The 17,439-nt window shown below is 36.0% G+C and overlaps 1 protein-coding gene across 3 annotated transcripts in view; it reads left to right on the top strand.

The window, feature by feature from the left end:
- Positions 1–17,439, top strand: part of LOC107724193 (rho GTPase-activating protein 39-like) — a 95,038-nt gene that overhangs the window by 31,166 nt on the left and 46,433 nt on the right. For 2 of the 3 annotated variants that reach the window (XM_016533010.1, XM_016533011.1), the window contains exon 2: positions 6,396–6,821. The exons of the other annotated variant lie outside the window; for it this stretch is intronic. In XM_016533010.1, coding sequence (XP_016388496.1) covers positions 6,396–6,821 — 426 coding nt within the window. The remainder of the gene's footprint in view (positions 1–6,395; positions 6,822–17,439) is intronic. 3 annotated transcript variants of the gene reach the window in all.

Here is a 17,439-nt window from a genome sequence, read left to right as displayed (position 1 = left end):
TGGCTTCATGCCAAAACTAATTTTAATTCAGAAACTAAAAACATGCACTGGATTATATTTTTAATATATTTTAAAGTGCATTTTAAATTAACGGATCAGCACAAAAATAGAGCGCCATGTCTGACTCAGACCAAAATGTAAATCATTATTCTTTGTTAATCATCCCCTCTGCTAAAGCTCTTAAATCTCATTCACATCCATGTTTGGATTCAAAACTGAAACAAGTGTAATCCAGCATGCAAATTCATGTTGGTTTAAGCCAGTCTTTACAGCAGGGTGTGCTGTCAAATTAACAGAAACCTTTCATGCTTCTAATGTGAATGTAAGTGTTCATAGTACAATTAAGACAGATGTAGAATAAAAAGAAGAGAAGTCTATTTGATAGACACTGTGATTACGTGAGTGTTTACACACTCATATGCATATGCTGCTGCCGTAGCGTGCAGCTTCTAACCGCGACCACAGTGTAAACAAATCAGATGCTAAACTCATCTGATCCCAAACAGTCACGGGAGCCCGTCTGAGCGTTGCTCTCCATGGAGGAGTGTGCTGGAGGATTAAAAAAAGCCCTTACATCCTCAAACAGAGCTGACCGTAATCATCCAGAGATCCAGCCCGTTCTTCCCTCAGAGCACTGATAAAGTTTTCAACAGATGACAAGTTGCCCTGGGAAGAGGCACAGCTGTGAAGCTGGAGGGTGATTTGCATGTTTACTGTGTGTGCGTGTGTGTGTTTGCTAGCACTACACGCTGTTAGAGAGCACGTGTGTGTTCCCCACTCCTCCCATGCGGGAGTAAGTTAACATGATGGCTTTCTTTGCTCTTTATGAGAGAGAGATAAGGATAGAAATAGACTTGTCACTTACTGTGATGGTTTAAAATACACATTCAGATGTGGTGCGGGTTTCCCAGCAGTCGTTTACTCGAAGGCTTTATGATACTGGATATAATTAACTTGGGCCGTGTCCTCATGTCAGGCCCTGAGAGCCTGCTGTTTGTGTGCAGACCACAGAAATGAAAGAAAAACAGTCACGTAAGGACACATTCACACACACAAAAATAATCACAGCAGGTGGTTTTTAAATATTTGCTTTTCAGCTTTAGATTTTTTAGAAATTGATTGGTTGGAGGTGCCCATTTATAATATTTAGAGAAGCCATGAAATTGCATGATGTACCAAGATAAATGTTTGTTTTATTTAAATAATAAAATAAAATATAAAATGTGCTACTGAAACAAGAAGTTCGGACAAATTAAAAAGTAATTATTTAGTTTATTTATCGAAATTACTGTGTAAAATGTGTTATGTGCCAAAATATTATTAAATTTAACTAATAAAAAATTGACACAACACATTTTACACATTTCTTATTTGAAAAATTAAATTGCACTACATTTCACTAAATTACATTAAATTAAACTTTAATGTCTTGTCTGAACTTACTGTTTCAAGAGAAAATGTCAAAAAAGGAAAATGTAAATCTAAATTGTGATGTGCCAAAATATATTTTTTAATTAAATAAAATAAAATATTTTTTATTACATAACACATTTTATATCACAGATTTCTTATTTTATTATTATTATTATTATTATACAGCTTGTCTCATTGTCTGCATGTCTGGACATGTTCAGAGGACTGACCACATACAACCACTGAATCTCATATGCAGACAAGCATTTAACACTGTTTCTCTAACAAGTTAAATGTTCATTAATGACACTCTGACCCCTTCTCACAAAAGGCAAGCAAAGAAAATAAAGTCTGGGATATTTCCAAGCTGTTTTGTGGCAGTGTCTCCAAAAGGACACGCATATTCTTCTTTGAAGCGCACACAGATACAAAAGCGCATGTGAAAGTTTATACTGAGTGTTTTTTTTCCAGCTCAATACAGTCTTTATCTAGTCAGTGGGTACTGGTGTATTTCTCAAACAATACGGCTCTGTTTTCATCATGCGATTTCTGCTGGCCAGAACTTTTCAGAACCCTCCACATATTTTCTGTGATTATTAAATGTACCTGTAAACATGTGCATGAACTACAAGTAGCCCAAACCCACTCAAATAAACACGCACCAATCAGACATAATACATCCACAATTTATTTAACAAATCTTATGCCTCTCAATTCTAATAAAGTGATTTCAGCATTTTATAACATGAATGATGAAACTGCATTATGACGTAACAATGCTTTGTTACGTCATAACTGTTTCAAAGTTTTAATGGTTTTCCACTAGGGGGCGATCTCTAAATGCATGAATTATACAATTGTATACATTTTTAATGATAAACTTGTAGTTAGTAGTCTCTTATTGGCCCGATAAACCAAGCTCTCCATAAAACGAACAAAACAAGCCCTACAATTTAATACAATAACACACATTATACACTTAATATTTAATAGTATAAGATTTGTTAATTGCATGCAATAGATTACACTTTTAATAAAACATTAGCTGTTGGCTTATAAAACATGTTTTTGTGTATACTTAGGCTGTTTTCATTGCATTTATGTCATTTGGACCAGCAGGTGAGCATTTTGAGCGTTTCAAAACAATGAATCATTTTGCGATGCGTTTTGAAAAGATTCGAGATGGAAGATTCGAAAAACGTAAAATGCTTCTCCCATCACCATCTGAGCTGTGCATGGTGTCTAAACACATGGAGAAGGACACTTATGGTGCATTCAAGTCGTAATTACGATATCAGTGCATCACGTTATTTTGGTCAGAGCAAGATGGTGATTTAGCATTTGTTTTTTTAATGTTTTTATTCAGTTTATGAAGGTGGAGTAAATTTAATCGTCATATGATCTATCGTAATTGTGAAATACAATCGTTTGAATCCAATTCTGAAACTATAGGATTAAACAAAGTGCAGTGTTTCCCACTCAAGACTTTGTGGTGCCGCTCATGTGCTTTCAACTCATAAATACGGTCTTCCCAGCATGACTTGAATGCACTGTTAGTCACACAGATCACAACAACTTTTTAATATTTTTTTGTGTCTCATCATCTCACAGACTCCTTTTCTCTTCTCCCAACACATGCCCTTTAGCACAAAGGGTTTCTATTCTTGTCCTTCTGGTCATGTGAGTGTGGGGGTCAGGGGCTTGTGGTCAGGTTTACAGGGCCGCTATGAGCTCACTGCTGACCCCCAAACACAGCAGATGGCCCTTACTGTGCATGCTGGGATAAGGTAGGGCTCATGACTCACTGTCCTGGAAAGACCCTCACAGTGGAGGTAGATATCACACACACACATGCTTCTTCTCATGTAGCCTCCTTGAGTCAGAAGAGGAAGCTGCACACATGCAGAGTGATTGTCCCAGCATTCAACGTATCTAGTCTGTTGTGTGTCTTTGTGGATTTGGATTCAGAACATTGACTTCATGACTTCAGCACAAGGTGAAGTGTGACGTAGTTCCTACAGGTACAGTCTGATGCTGTTTCGGTGCGTATGGGACGGTGAATTGTCAAAGCATGCTGGAACAGTTCGGATTGCTGTACTTATTTGGATTGATGTGTTGACACAATATGAAGTACTGTATAAGGACTGGACTGTTAATATAATAATGAGAGCATTTACATATGCGGTCTTAAGGTCATATTTTTACTGTTGCTTGGTGAATTTTTGTGGGCATTTCCAGTCATTTCAGTAGGAATCTGCGTGATTGGGAATTTCTCATAAGGTCTAAAGATGCAGATTTAGTTTGAATTCAGGTTTTTCATGTGAATTCGCCATGTTGACCATCAGAAAGCTTTACTTCATACATTGCTTCCCTATGGACAATATAACTTTTTGTAGTCACTGAATTTTTTACTGAAATTTTGCTAACACCTTTTACACTTTGTATGCTTAATAATTTGCTGTATAAGATCATGTAAATGCCTTAAACAGTAGTGGGTAAATGGCTCAGGTTCCTTTCCCTAGTTTTGCTGTGTATGCAAACACACGACTAATTTGCACATGTCTGTTTATATTTTAAGAGCAAAATTGGACAGAACTTCAGTGATTTAAAAAGTAAAGTGATTTCCTTTTTAAGTGCTATTAGTTAGATTGATAGTTATTGTCATTTTGTTGTACATGCATGTGATGGGGGAACAAAATTGCAACAACAAAAAAAATTGTTTGTAAAAATATTTTACAGTTAACCATAAGCTTTATTTGGTATCATCTAAATTAACTGGTTTTATTTAGTTCAAAGAAATTATTTAATATTTAGGAAGATTTTTTCCTATAATAAATCTGAATAGATAAATTGTTTGTTTTCCAGCATGTGAAGAAAAGATTTAAAAATCAGACAAAAATGAAAAACTGCAATGAAAGAATGCAACAGGTGCGATTCAGGTTTTTCCTTTTGGCTTGAACTGAACAGGTGCTTTCTAGATGTTTCTCTGAGCCATGTAATTCCTGTTACAGTTTAACGTGTCAGACAGTGCTCTAAAGCAATCTCAGAGCTGATATCTGTTTCTTGTGCGTTCTGTGTGCAGTTGGCCATCTGTAGCAGAGAAAGATAGGTTTGTTAATCTCAAGCCTCAGATCCTTTGTTGTAACTCTTAGTGAGGGAAGATTAGAGCAGTGCTGAAGAGGCAGAGAGACAGATTCCCTATCTTACCCACGAGGCCATGCTCTTGTCTCTGGGCCGTGTGCCCGGTCGCCCCTAAACAGTTCTGGCTCTAAAAGCCCATCCGAACTCACATTCGGGGAAGCGGTTGCACTACATTTTCCAAAAACCAGACTGTGGGAGTCTGTTTGTATGTATGTCTGAACATCTCCAGTGTTGATGACAAATCTCGCGAGATGAGTGATTGATGCTGTAGGTTCATCATATGCATGAGTGTGTGTGTTGAGTTTGAACCATGGTAAGTCACTGTAAGTTGAAAGGTTTTTGGCTCACACCTGCACACTCCTGTTCCTTATGTGGAGGCTGTATGGAAGTATGCGGGCCAGCTGTAGCTCTCCTCAGCTGTTGGAGTAAAGAGTCACAGAGAATCATGCTCTTATTTGTGCTCTCTTGCCTTAGTCTAAATAGAATTTATATGAATGGTTAATGATTTAAAGGGATAGTACAATTTGTTTGTGTAATTTTATATATCATACACTATTTATTTTATAAATTCATAAACTAAATAATAATAAAAAAAATCAAATTCAAATAAAAAAATTAATAATAAACAATACAAAAACAACAACAACAAAACACAAAACAAAAACTAACAACAACAAAATGTTAAATTTACAATGAAAAACAGCAGCTGTGGTTGCCAGAACTTTACTGTAAAAAAAAACACTGTAGCAACATTTTAGGTTTTACAGATTTAACTTCAATTTACAGTAAAAAAAAAACATATTACATTAACAATATAATGTTAATATACCAATCTACTGAAGTACTAATATCTGTGTTGTAATACACTGATAACCACCAAAAACAGGTGGTGATGAGAAAGTCATATGATGAATCAAAGCTCATCACAAACAACTTTTCCACAAGCTGAGGTGGTAAATAGTAATATATAGACGGTGTTCAGTGTCATTCACAAAAAATACTAAACAACCTCATGGTAACACACATGACACTAAAGTAACGCAATAACCATTAACTTTACAACATTAGATGTAGCATAAAACCCTAATGTAAAAAGAAACAGGTATTTCAATTAAAAATGCATCAAATGTGGAATGTCGTGCAGGGAATTCTGGGCATGTCAGTTTGCAATTTTTCACTGTAAATTATACAATGACTTTTCTTTTTCACTTCCAAAAACTGTACATTTAAAAGTATTTTATTGTAAAATTACATTAAATGAAAGGTTCGATCTATTATAGTTACTCACCATACAGAAACCTACTGTTAACCAGTTACCAGGTTTTTACCTTAGCATTTTTACAGCCTTTTACTGTTAAAATCATGATCATTTTTTACAGTGAACCCATTGCAAATGTTCCCCCAGTAGTGGACCCTCATGCATCGTAAGCAATGTTGAACAGCCGAGTCAATGAGTCAGAGAGAAAAGTGGAAAAGTGGCAATGTGAAGCGCAGCCATGGAAATAAATTTCTGAACTTCAAATAAAAATGATAAAACCAACAGCACATAACAGGCTCCTTCCTCCACAGTCCCTCAATCACAGGTCTACATCTGTAAATCTGTAAATATCTCATTAAGATACTATTACATTTTCTTCTGCTGACCTGAGCTGAACCTACACTCTCTCATTTTACATTTGCTTTTGTTAAAATTTAGTTTATTTCACAAGCTGGGATTTTCTATTACACTGCATTTTCGTTATAAACAAGCTGCAAACAAAACCACTTGCTTGATTTTCTTTACAGATTGCACTATTACACCCATATCCTGACTACATTAGCCATGTGTCCTCTCTCTCTAGGTCTGACTGGGTGGAGATCGTGGAGCCACGCTCGAGGGAGCGCATGTACGTCAACCTGGTGACCGGCGAGTGCGGGTGGGAACTGCCGCCCGGCGTCCCGGTCCGTCAGTCGGACGACAACCAGTGGTGGGAGCTTTTTGACAGCAATAACAATCGTTTCTACTACTACAACTGCACAAGTCAGCAGACGGTCTGGCACAGGCCTCAAGACTGTGACATAGTGCCTCTAGCGCAGCTCCAAGCCATGAGGAGGAGCTCTGAGGCCGAGCTGAGGGGTCAAGGGAGGATCCAGAGAGGTCCGGTGGATGGCAAGCGGACACCACAACCTGGACTGGGGTCTTCTTCACTGGAGCAAGAGAGTGGGAGGGAGACACCATCGTCCAAGGGTAAAGGAGACAGTTTGGAGAGAAGGAACCAGGGAAGTAGGTGAGGATGTGTGGAGCACTTGAAAAACTTCTTATGGTGGAAGTTAAAGGGAAAATAATTATTTGCTCACCCTTGTGTCATTCCAAACCTGTATGACTTGATTCTTCAGTGGTCCAAAGTCCATCCATTGTGTGGACAAACAACATTCTTTAACTTATCCTCTTTGGTGTTCTGCAGAAGAGAGTCATACAGGTTTGAAATGACTTGACTGTGAATAAATGATGACACAATTTCCATTTTTGGACGAAAGACCCTTTTTTAGCTGTAGATGTCGAACCCGTGATCTCTGCTCTCTGTGACGTACATGTCGATGTGTTTAATGGGTTTCATGGGATTAATGCCAGGGACTGCGTTTTAATCTGTCTCAGAAGGATATAGTGTGCTTTCAGATTAACCTTAGTTAAGTTGCAATCTCAGCAATTTGCCATTTTGACTTGACTTTCTTGGCACTTTCACACTAGAGCTTTTTGGCTTTTGGAAGTTTGGTTCGCTTGTAACATGCATTTAGGATCGCAACATGCACCACCTGTTTCACCAGCTTTGTAATGAGCAATGTTTATAAAACTGCCAAAAAAAGAGAAAATTTAAGGATTTCCTCCACCAAAATAAAAACTTGATGTTTAATGTTTAAAGGTTTAACGTTTGAAAATGAAGAAAGAACATAAAGACATAAATATTGGTATTGTAACAGAATCAGATTATTATTACACTATCTTTATTAAATGCTCAAAATTGTGCAGCCCTACAATTAAAAAAAAAACAACAACAAGATGGACCTCTTTAAAAAAATCACATTTTAAATCAGAAAAATAGATAATTAAATCCTGGAAGCAATGCATCCGTTTGAGGTCAGATAAACTCTAGACTAGTTTAATTATTCATGTCTTCCTCAAGACCAGCTTCTCGTTCAGGCAATTCATCAACTAGTCTATTTTGAATATAACTTTTCAAATGTTTCCAAAAATTCCTGAATTTTTCCAAAAGTTTCCCAAAAAAAAAAAAAACACATCATCCATTCTCTCTCTCTCGCTCTCTCTCTCTTTCTCTCTCTGATACACACAGTTACAGCAGCTGTTGTGCCTATATATGGCTGGAGGCAGCTGAAGCCAAGTTTTTGTGTGTATGTTAGATAATTAAACATTTGATAATAAAAAAAAAAACAATGTTTAAAAAAAGAGCATACAAATTAAAGAAATAAAATAAAAATACGAGTGTGAATATAAAATCAAGTTTTTTTCTTTTTTTCACATGCTACATCCTCTCTCTTTTGTATAGAATGAAAAGTGAAAATTGACCATAGAAGAAGAAAAGGTTTATGCTAATGTCTGCTGTAGCGCCTCTTGTGGCCACACTGAGAATGCAGCGTACATGGATTGCATTATGAATTGCATTGTAATACATTTCTGAATCTAATAGTGCGTGGAATTGTGCTTGGATAGCTACAAGCATTTGTGTTCCCTTTATTGTATGATGAACTCCGAGCATGAATATGTCTGTCATTGGAAGCCATGACTTATTGAATAAGGTCTTACCTGGTCTAACACACACATGATGTCACACATTGGCTTTCTGGGTCAGCCCTGTAGTCTCTTTGCGGGTAAAAATAACATGCAGGGTCTGTTCTCCTAATATTTTCTTCATTTTGGACTCTTGAAACTGTTTTGGCACAGATACGCTGTTCAGCTGGTCGAGCGCCAGCTACTGAGAACACGGTGTATGAGAGAGAGAGAGAAAGGTGCCTAGCAGACTCCTCTAACAAAATCAGCCTTAAATGGTCACACACTTTTCCTTGTTAACATACACCCGTTAACGCACCCTAGAATGCGTTTTCTGTGCGGTACTTAAAATGCTGTGTTAATACCTGTTTGCTAATTGTAGCTTCTTGGGTGGGACACCCTCACACACACTTCCATCCACTTAAACTTCAGACCTGTTGGTTTTTCAGCAGCTGATTTTAGGGCACACAGTGGTTCCTTTTTTTTTTAGGTTAACTACACCATTCTCATCCAGTGTTGTTACTGTTAACTAAAACTAAAAATATTAAAATTGTTTTCAGTAATTAAAATAAAGCTGAAATAAAATTAATTATAAATATTAAATGTGAAATTTAAAAAATCTTAAATGGAAATTAAATGTTATAATTATAATTAAATATGTTATAAAATATGTTAAAATTAAATATATGAGAGCGGGTGTGAGGTGAGAGACTGGGCTTTTCGAATCAGCAGTAGAACACATTCAGATCGTCAGCCAATAGTTGATTCTCCACAGACTGTGGGGGTGGTGTCTTGTACTTAGTGATGTTCCTCAGACCAGTCCATACTGATGCCGAGTCGTTGGCTGAAAACTGTTTTTTCAGCTTTTCAGAGTAGGTTTTTTTTAGCCACTCTGATCTCTTTTATCAGTCTGTTTCTGGCCTGGTTGTACAAGATTTTATCCACACTTCTGTAAGCATCCTCTTTGTCATGAGTTTCCCAGTAAACCACGGTTTATCATTATTGAATGATAAGAATGACCTGGTGGGGATGCACATATCCTCACAGAAACTGATATGTGAAGTTACAGTCTCTCTGTAAGCTCGTCCATTCGTCTATTATATAAAAATAATGCAAGTTATTAGCATATTACAGTGTGTATAATGTCATATTTTACGCATCCATTTGGTCCCATTGGTCAAGAAAATCTGAGCCAAATTAGGCAGAGAGTGTAAATACAGTAGTTCGGCTCATCATATGAGAATGTGTCGGTGTACATAATAATCCAGCAAAATTTACAGTAAAAAAACAATAGCATTGCATTATAACGCACCCGCCTTTAATCAAGGAGAAACGCCAGCACAGATTTGGGCACGCAGCATAATGACTCATTCTGTATTATAGCCATGATGTAAATGGAACGATAAAAAAAAAAATCCAGCAAAACTTTCAAACTTTGTTTGACGCATTATCTGTTTTTACCTAATTTTGTAGTAAATGTACACAAGCTATAACTTACAAACAGGTTTTATTTTTCATTTTGGTTGTATTTTTTTATGCATTAGAAGAAAGTCTAATGAAACCAAAAATAAACATGAAAAAGCGACATGGTTATTTTTTTTATGTTCATGACAATGATAAAATAATTGATAGCTAAATTAATGTCTTGTTAATTTTTTCATTTAATTATCCGAAGGACCGGGTGGCCAATAAAAAAAGAAATAGGATGAAACTACTTTTTTAAACAATAAAAAAAAAAAAAATCAGACATAATATTATTTTTATGTTTCACTGACTAAACGAATAAATAAAGGAGGAGCCGTTTCTGTGAGTGGATGTTCTTCCGCCATCTTTGGCCAATGCTGACGCTAAAACGAGGATTGTGGGAAAATCAGAGCTCATTAATATTCATGAACTCATTACCATAGCTATTCTTACCTGTAAAATGGCATTTCTAGATATCTGTAAAAGTAACCTGTAAAAATGGCATTTCTACATATCTGTAAAAGTATTTTTACTAGTTAAAATGTTATTTAAGATATCAGTAATTCTATTTTCACTAGTTGCAAGGGCAATTTCAGATATCAACTGCCTTTGTTGATATCTATAATTACCTTACTAGTAAAAAGTGAATTCTTGATATTAAGAATTCAGTTGTTACTAGCTGAAATGTTAATACTTGATATCTGTAATTATATTTCATCATGTTACATTTGTTATTTCTGATATCTGAAAATGTATTTCTGATATCAACAATTGGGAGTGTAATTTCTGATATCTAAAATGACTTTTGTTACTAGTAAAAATCACGTTCATTATATCAGAAATTAACTGTATTATTAACTAATAATATGAATAAAAGTCAAAACGGCTTGCCTATTGCCATTCCCAGGATATAAATTCTTGATATCAAGAATAATACTTTTTTTTACTAGTTGAAATTTAATTGCTTATATCAAGAATTAGATTTCTGCAAGTGATGACGTCATTGTTGATATCAGTCCAATTCCTGATATCAAGAATTAACATTTTAACTAGTAAAAATTTAATTGTTGATATCAAGAATTCATATCCTGAGAATGAATAAAAGTCAAAACGGCTTGCCATAACAGTGTCAAAATAAAGTGCCTATTTATACTACATAAATCGACATTTTACGTGTGACATCGATACATCGTATCGTTAGACATTTAATCGATGTATCGGTCCATATCGATGGATCATTACACCCCTAATTAATACAAAAAAGTTTTTCTCATTTAAAATTTTTAAATCTTAAATGGAAATTAAATATGTTGTTTTGATGACTAACTAAAATAAGTTAAAGAACTAAAATTACTCAAACTGACAAAAATAAAGCTAAATAGAAATATTAAAAAACGAAAAAAAATTATGAAAGCACATAACAAAAAAAATCTAAAAAAAAAAACTCAAAATATAAAAATAAAAGTAAAATTCTAAATATGACTAAATGATATAGTGGTCTATTAATAATAATGCATTTCTCAAGCATTCTTTCTTGCATGTTTTCGCATCATCTTTTTTCTTTTGTGAGTTATTGTAGTTGCCTAAAACGAAACCAAAAATCATAAAATTCTGTTACTTTAAAATAAATGTTGATAATAATTTATAATGTCTCAGGGATACTAAAATCACAGTGTAGTAGTTTGTTGTGTGAGTTGTGCACTGTAAAAATAAATCCATTAATTTTACGGACATTTCTGTTAACTCTAAAACACAATGCAATGAAGTGTAAAATTCAAAATATAGTAAAACACCTGTAAAAAATAAATACGGGGAAAATCCTTCAAAAAAGACCGGTTTCCCTTCTACCTTTCGTGTTAGTTTTGACTGCTTTTATTGTCCTCATTTGTAAGTCGCTTTGGATAAAAGTGTCTGCTAAATGACTAAATAAATAAATAAATAAAATTAAAAAATTATACAGTATATTGTGCCCTGTTTTTACAGATGTTTTTTTTAGAGTGTATGAGTATGTGTGTCTGTGCACACGCTAGTTCTCAGGAAAGCAAATTAGCAGCTCACACTCAATTAAAAGTAGGGCAAGTGTTCCAGCCTGTACATATTTTTGGAGTGTGTGTGTGGTGCAGCTAGAGGACGTCCAGTGCAAGCTGCCGTCAGAAGGAGTGTAGCCCAGTGACGCTGAGCTGTTTTTGGGTAGAGTCACAGCGCACGTCCCTGAGGTCATGGAGGAAACCTGGTTCTCTATACTTGAACACGTGTTGCATGTCCTGTGGACGTCATAGAGGGTAAGAGCTCTACTCTCGAGGGGTTCTTGGGCTGCGTTTTACCTAGTGAGCTGGTTTGGATAGCAGCATTTGGGCATCATTAGCCAATTTCTCATGTTGAAATGTTTCAAAGAAATATTTGATTTAATTTGAAACATGCATATGATGTCCAAAAATACTATCTAGGCAGGTTTTGTTTTAAACACAGCATTTGGAATTAAGTTAGAGTTATTGGGTATTTGCTTTTTAGGAAAAACTGGCTGCTGTTCTTCACCATCTGACTGTATGAGCTTTCGTGTGTGTGTGTGTGTGTGTGTGTGTTTATCCTTGTGCTAATCGGGCACTGGCATCATGGAGGGCTCTCCCCCCTCGCCTTTAACATATGGGCCATCTCTCTGGCTTAAAAAGTCAATGTGTGTGTTCATTTTTTGCCAGACATGATCTGACTGTATGAGCTCTCGTGTGTGTGTGTGTGTGTGTGTGTTTATCCTTGGGTAAATTGGGTCTTGGCATCGTGGGGGGCTCTTCCCCATCACGTTTAACATATGGGCCATCTCTCTGGCTTAAAAAGTCAATGTGTGTGTTCATTTTTTGCCAGACATGAACAAAGAGCACTTGTTTTGGCTCCGTAAACACTACAAATCTGTATTAGTGTTACACATTTTTTGACTTTGGTGTACTCTGTTATGTGGGTGCGTAGACTTTGTTATTCTTATTTTGATGGGTTATTTTACTGTAATGCTATAGTGTCTTTATGAGGTTGTTACTTTTTATGAATGATAGCAAATGTTGATCACAAGCTATGATGTTTTGATGTTTTGAATGCTGATTCCCATTATTCTAGGTATAGTTCACACAAAAATGAAAATTTGCTGAAAATGTACTCGGTCTCGGGCCATTTGAGATGCAATTGAGTTTGTTTTTTTCATTGGAACAGATTTGGAGAAATGTAGCATTACAATACGTGCTCAGCAATGGATCCTCTGCAGTGAATGGGTGCCCTAAACTTATACTTAGCCTCCAACTCACACACTGGCGAGTAAAATCTGAGAATTTATTAGCAATTGGCTAATATTAGACATCATTTAGTCGCCAGAGTGAAGATTTAGTCGCATATGTGAGTGATTTACTCGCAATGTAGAGGGTTGCGTAAGAAAGAGAGTCCAAACAGCTGATAAAAACATCACGATAATCCACACCACTCCAGTCCATCAGTTAATGACTTGAGAAGTGAAAAGTTGTGTTTTGGAATAAACAAATCCATAATTAAGGTGTGTTAACTTTAAACCATTGCTATATCAGCAAATTTACATTTTTGGGTGAACTATTCCTTTAACTAGCTTAACCAGCAAGACTTGATTGGTTGATTAGCATGCCAGTGAACAGCTGCCTATCCTAATTTACTAGCTTGACCAGTATGGAACCCATTGAGCCACCTACCTAGACAGCATTTTTGGCCATGATATGCTCATTTGCTATTTTTTGAGACACAGATGCCATGTGCTTGGACACTACAAATGAAAAGTTGCATTTTCTGATTTTTGCAGGCCAAAATGATTGAATTTGCTGATTTTTCTCAAAAATTGCAGTGATGTTTGCTGCATTTTTTGTGGTGTTTTGCAGTGAAAACTCACCAATAAACATCATTAGTAATTGCATATTATTAATGTAATTATTATTATTTGTCATTTGTCTTGCTGACAATAAGAGTACAATCACCTATACATATTTTGTGAATAATTACTGAAATCAGATGTGGAGTCCTGACACCTCTACATGACCGGGCAATCCTTGCTTTTACAATGTTGTGAACAATTTGTTTAGACTTATAGACTTAATGACTTTATAGACTTTCAGGTTATCCTGTTCTCTTATGGATTAAGAGAACAGTGCTTAAAGGAATAGTTCAGCCAAAAATAAACAATTATGAAAAACCATTCACAATCATAATTCATAATGTGGGTTTAAACCTATGCTGTATTATTTTCTGTAGAACACAAAATGTCAGCTTTTGAAGAATTTTCATGTAGATTTTTTCCATACATAAGTCAAGTTACAATAAGCAAAAGAATCATAAAAGCAGTTACTGCTTGATGTTATTGTTAACTGCAACTGAAAGTATTAAAAATAATTTTTGTTAATTGATAAGGGTTGATTTTTTTTTTTTTATTGAGATTTATACATCATCTGAAAGTTGAATAAATAAGCTTTCCATGATGTATGGTTTGTTAGGATAGGACAATATTTGGCAACTCTTTGAAAATCTGGAATCTGAGGGTGCAAAAAAATCTAAATCAAATTAAGTTCTTAGCAATGCATATTACTAATCAAAAATTAAGTTTATATATATTTATGGTAGGAAAGTTCCAAAATATCTTCATGGAACATGATCTTTACTTAATATCCTAATTATTTTTGGCATAAAAGAAAAATTGATAATTTTGACCCATACAATGTATTGTTGGCTATTGCTACTAATATACCCGTGCTACTTATGACTGGTTTTGTGCTCCAGGGTCACATATATCTTCACATCAAAATGTAGTGCAAAAGTCACATGGACCAATTTTATTGATCTTTTATTAGTTGCATGAACCAGTTTTACGTCAAGAGCTGACCGCAAGTTTTTCAGAATGTTCTACTTAACAGGAAAGTAACAGCATATTGGTTTGGAACGGCAAGATGATGAAAAGTTTTCATGAGTAGTTAGGTCTGTCTGTCTGTTTTCAGTATGTGGTATAGTACGTGATGTTTGAAGAACAGCATGAGATCTGGTTTAATCTGTGGAGATCATCTCATGACAGACCGCCTCATGTTGTTTTTTTTGTCATTGTTTTTATTTCTATCTCTGGATCCATCATCCTGTGTGCGGGTGCTTTAATTGGACGTGTCCTTTCAGATCTTGTCATCTTTTCCTCTGTGGGGGCGACGTTATATCTGACATGCTCAGTGGCACATGGTCTTTAGAAGACCATGAGGAACAGGTAAACTGTACATGTTCACATGTGTCTACACGTGCCTGAGACTGATCACTAGTTTGCAAATACAGCATAACTAGTGCTCATACCAACAGGTTGGGATTTGAACAAACTTAAGATGTATATAGAGACTAGGATATCATTCATAATATCATTAATACTTTTTCCCCTGAAAAAAATGTATTAATATACTCTTAAAACCTATAATGCAAACTAGGGCTGTGCGATTAATCAAAATCGTCATAAAATCGCGATTTGAGCATGCGCGATTTCTAAATCGCTTTATAGCACGATTTTCCGCGCCCCCGACCTCCCGCAGTATGCTATCCGAACCAATCAGAATGCAGCGCGCCTAAATGGAGCACGAGAACAGAACAGACCGGGCGGGCATACAAACGTAATGCCAGGTTCACACACTCCGTCTGTGGTGCGTATTTTTTCCGCGCCCATGTTAACGGATCAGAGCGTTCACACTGCACGCGATTGCGGTCCGGCAGTGCGCTGCTGTGCTGCACGCGCTGAATTAAAGTGACAGCGCATTATTCGCGGTAAAAATTAACATGGATTGACACGGAAATTTTGTAATTACACCATAAATGCATATAATTAAAGTCTACTGTTTCACAGTCAACACATGGCTTTTTGGCTAGATTTAAAACAAGGAAAAGTGCACTTTTAGATAAACAAGGCAATAATAGATGGCACTCCTGGTGGTAGTTAAACAAAGTTATATTTATTGAGTTTAAACGTGAATATGTCTATGAAAGATTGTATTACTGTACTGTGATAAAAGAGAATGAGCAAAATGAGTCCGTGCTGCTTCTGCACCGCATACACATACTGTATACACACTGCAGACGGAGTACGTGTGAACTTGGCGCAACAAATCTAGTTCAACATCTGAGGCAACGCCACAAAGAGCTCTATGACCAATGCATGGCAAATAAAATCCCTGGACACGGGATTTTTTTTTTTTCCATGGCTTTTTGGCTAGATTTAAAACAAGGAAAAGTGCACTTTTAGATAAGCAAGGCAATAATAGATGGCACTCGTGGTGGTAGTTAAACAGTTATATTTATTGAGTTTAAACGTGAATATGTCTATGAAAGATTGTATTACTGTACTGTGATAAAAGAGAATCACAATGCTGAAAAAGCATTTTCAGAAACAACGTTTGGATTTGAAATCAAAATTATGGATAAATGTTGTGTTTGTGGTAAACAGCCGCGGATCAGAGCGGACTGCAAACGCGTCCTGTGCGAAAGCAAAATGAGTCCGTGCTGCTTCTGCACCGCATACACATACTATATACGCACTGCAGACGGAGTACGTGTGAACTTGGCGCAACAAATCTAGTTCAACATCTGAGGCAACGCCACAAAGAGCTCTATGACCAATGCATGGCAAAAAAAAATCCCTGGACATGGGATTTTTTATTATTTTTTTTCTGCCATATATGTCTATTCTAGAGACATTTTGTTACACTTTTACTTCGTGATTATTTTGCCTTATGTCTGTTCTAGAGACACGTTACAGCTTTTTGATAAAGCTCTAATTGGTTTTCTTTTGGAAATATGTTTCAAATTCACACTGAATGCATTAATGACTGTAAAGCATGTCTGTGTGTGTCAAAATCGTGATTAAAATCGAAATCGCAAAATTGATCAAAGAAATCGCGATAGGCTTTTTTTGTACATATCGCACAGCCCTAATGCAAACTCTAAATTCCAATGGGATGAGCCACACTGAAGAAGCCATTATAAATCGACTATAAATACACACCTGTAAGAACACTTCTAAAATTATTGAGCCACGTTGTTTGCCAACAGCAGTCAGCCTATATTTGTTATAATATAATAAATATAATATATTTTAATGTGCCCCTATTATGGGTTATGAAAGGTTCATATTTTGGTTTTGGGAGTCCCCAACAACAGGTTGACATGCATGCAAGGCCAAAAAACACTTTATTGTCTCATAATATGCATTTATTTTTACCTTAACATCCACAGAAAAAAGTTATATACTATAAAGTATGACAACAAATTCAAATTTCAATATGAGATAATAAAGCCAAGCACACATTAAGTACTTAGCAGATAAATGCTTAACGTAATATATACGATAATTATCAAACATACGATAGCAAAAACATTACAGAATACTCACCGTGCTCTCTCGTTGTCAATACCTCCGCCCCTCACTTCCGGTTCTGTGGCTGCGGTTCTATGGCTGCGGTTCTGAAACTGCTGGTGCTGCGGGTCTGCAGCTGGATATATCTCGATAAAGCAGCGTTTGTGAGCGCAGTGCTGCTTTGTATACAGCGTTGCCGGGGAAACCGATATTCTTACCGCTCCAAAAGCTGCACCTAGTGGCAAAGAATTAATTTGCATTTTCATTCAGACCAACGCAAAAAGAC

The sequence above is a fragment of the Sinocyclocheilus rhinocerous genome, unplaced genomic scaffold (genome assembly GCF_001515625.1).
Source record: "Sinocyclocheilus rhinocerous isolate Xijiao unplaced genomic scaffold, SAMN03320098_v1.1 scaffold184, whole genome shotgun sequence".
Classification (NCBI taxonomy): Eukaryota; Metazoa; Chordata; class Actinopteri; order Cypriniformes; family Cyprinidae; genus Sinocyclocheilus; species Sinocyclocheilus rhinocerous.
The sequence above is the reverse complement of the archived record's forward strand: the minus strand, read 5'-3'. Positions and strand labels throughout refer to the sequence as shown.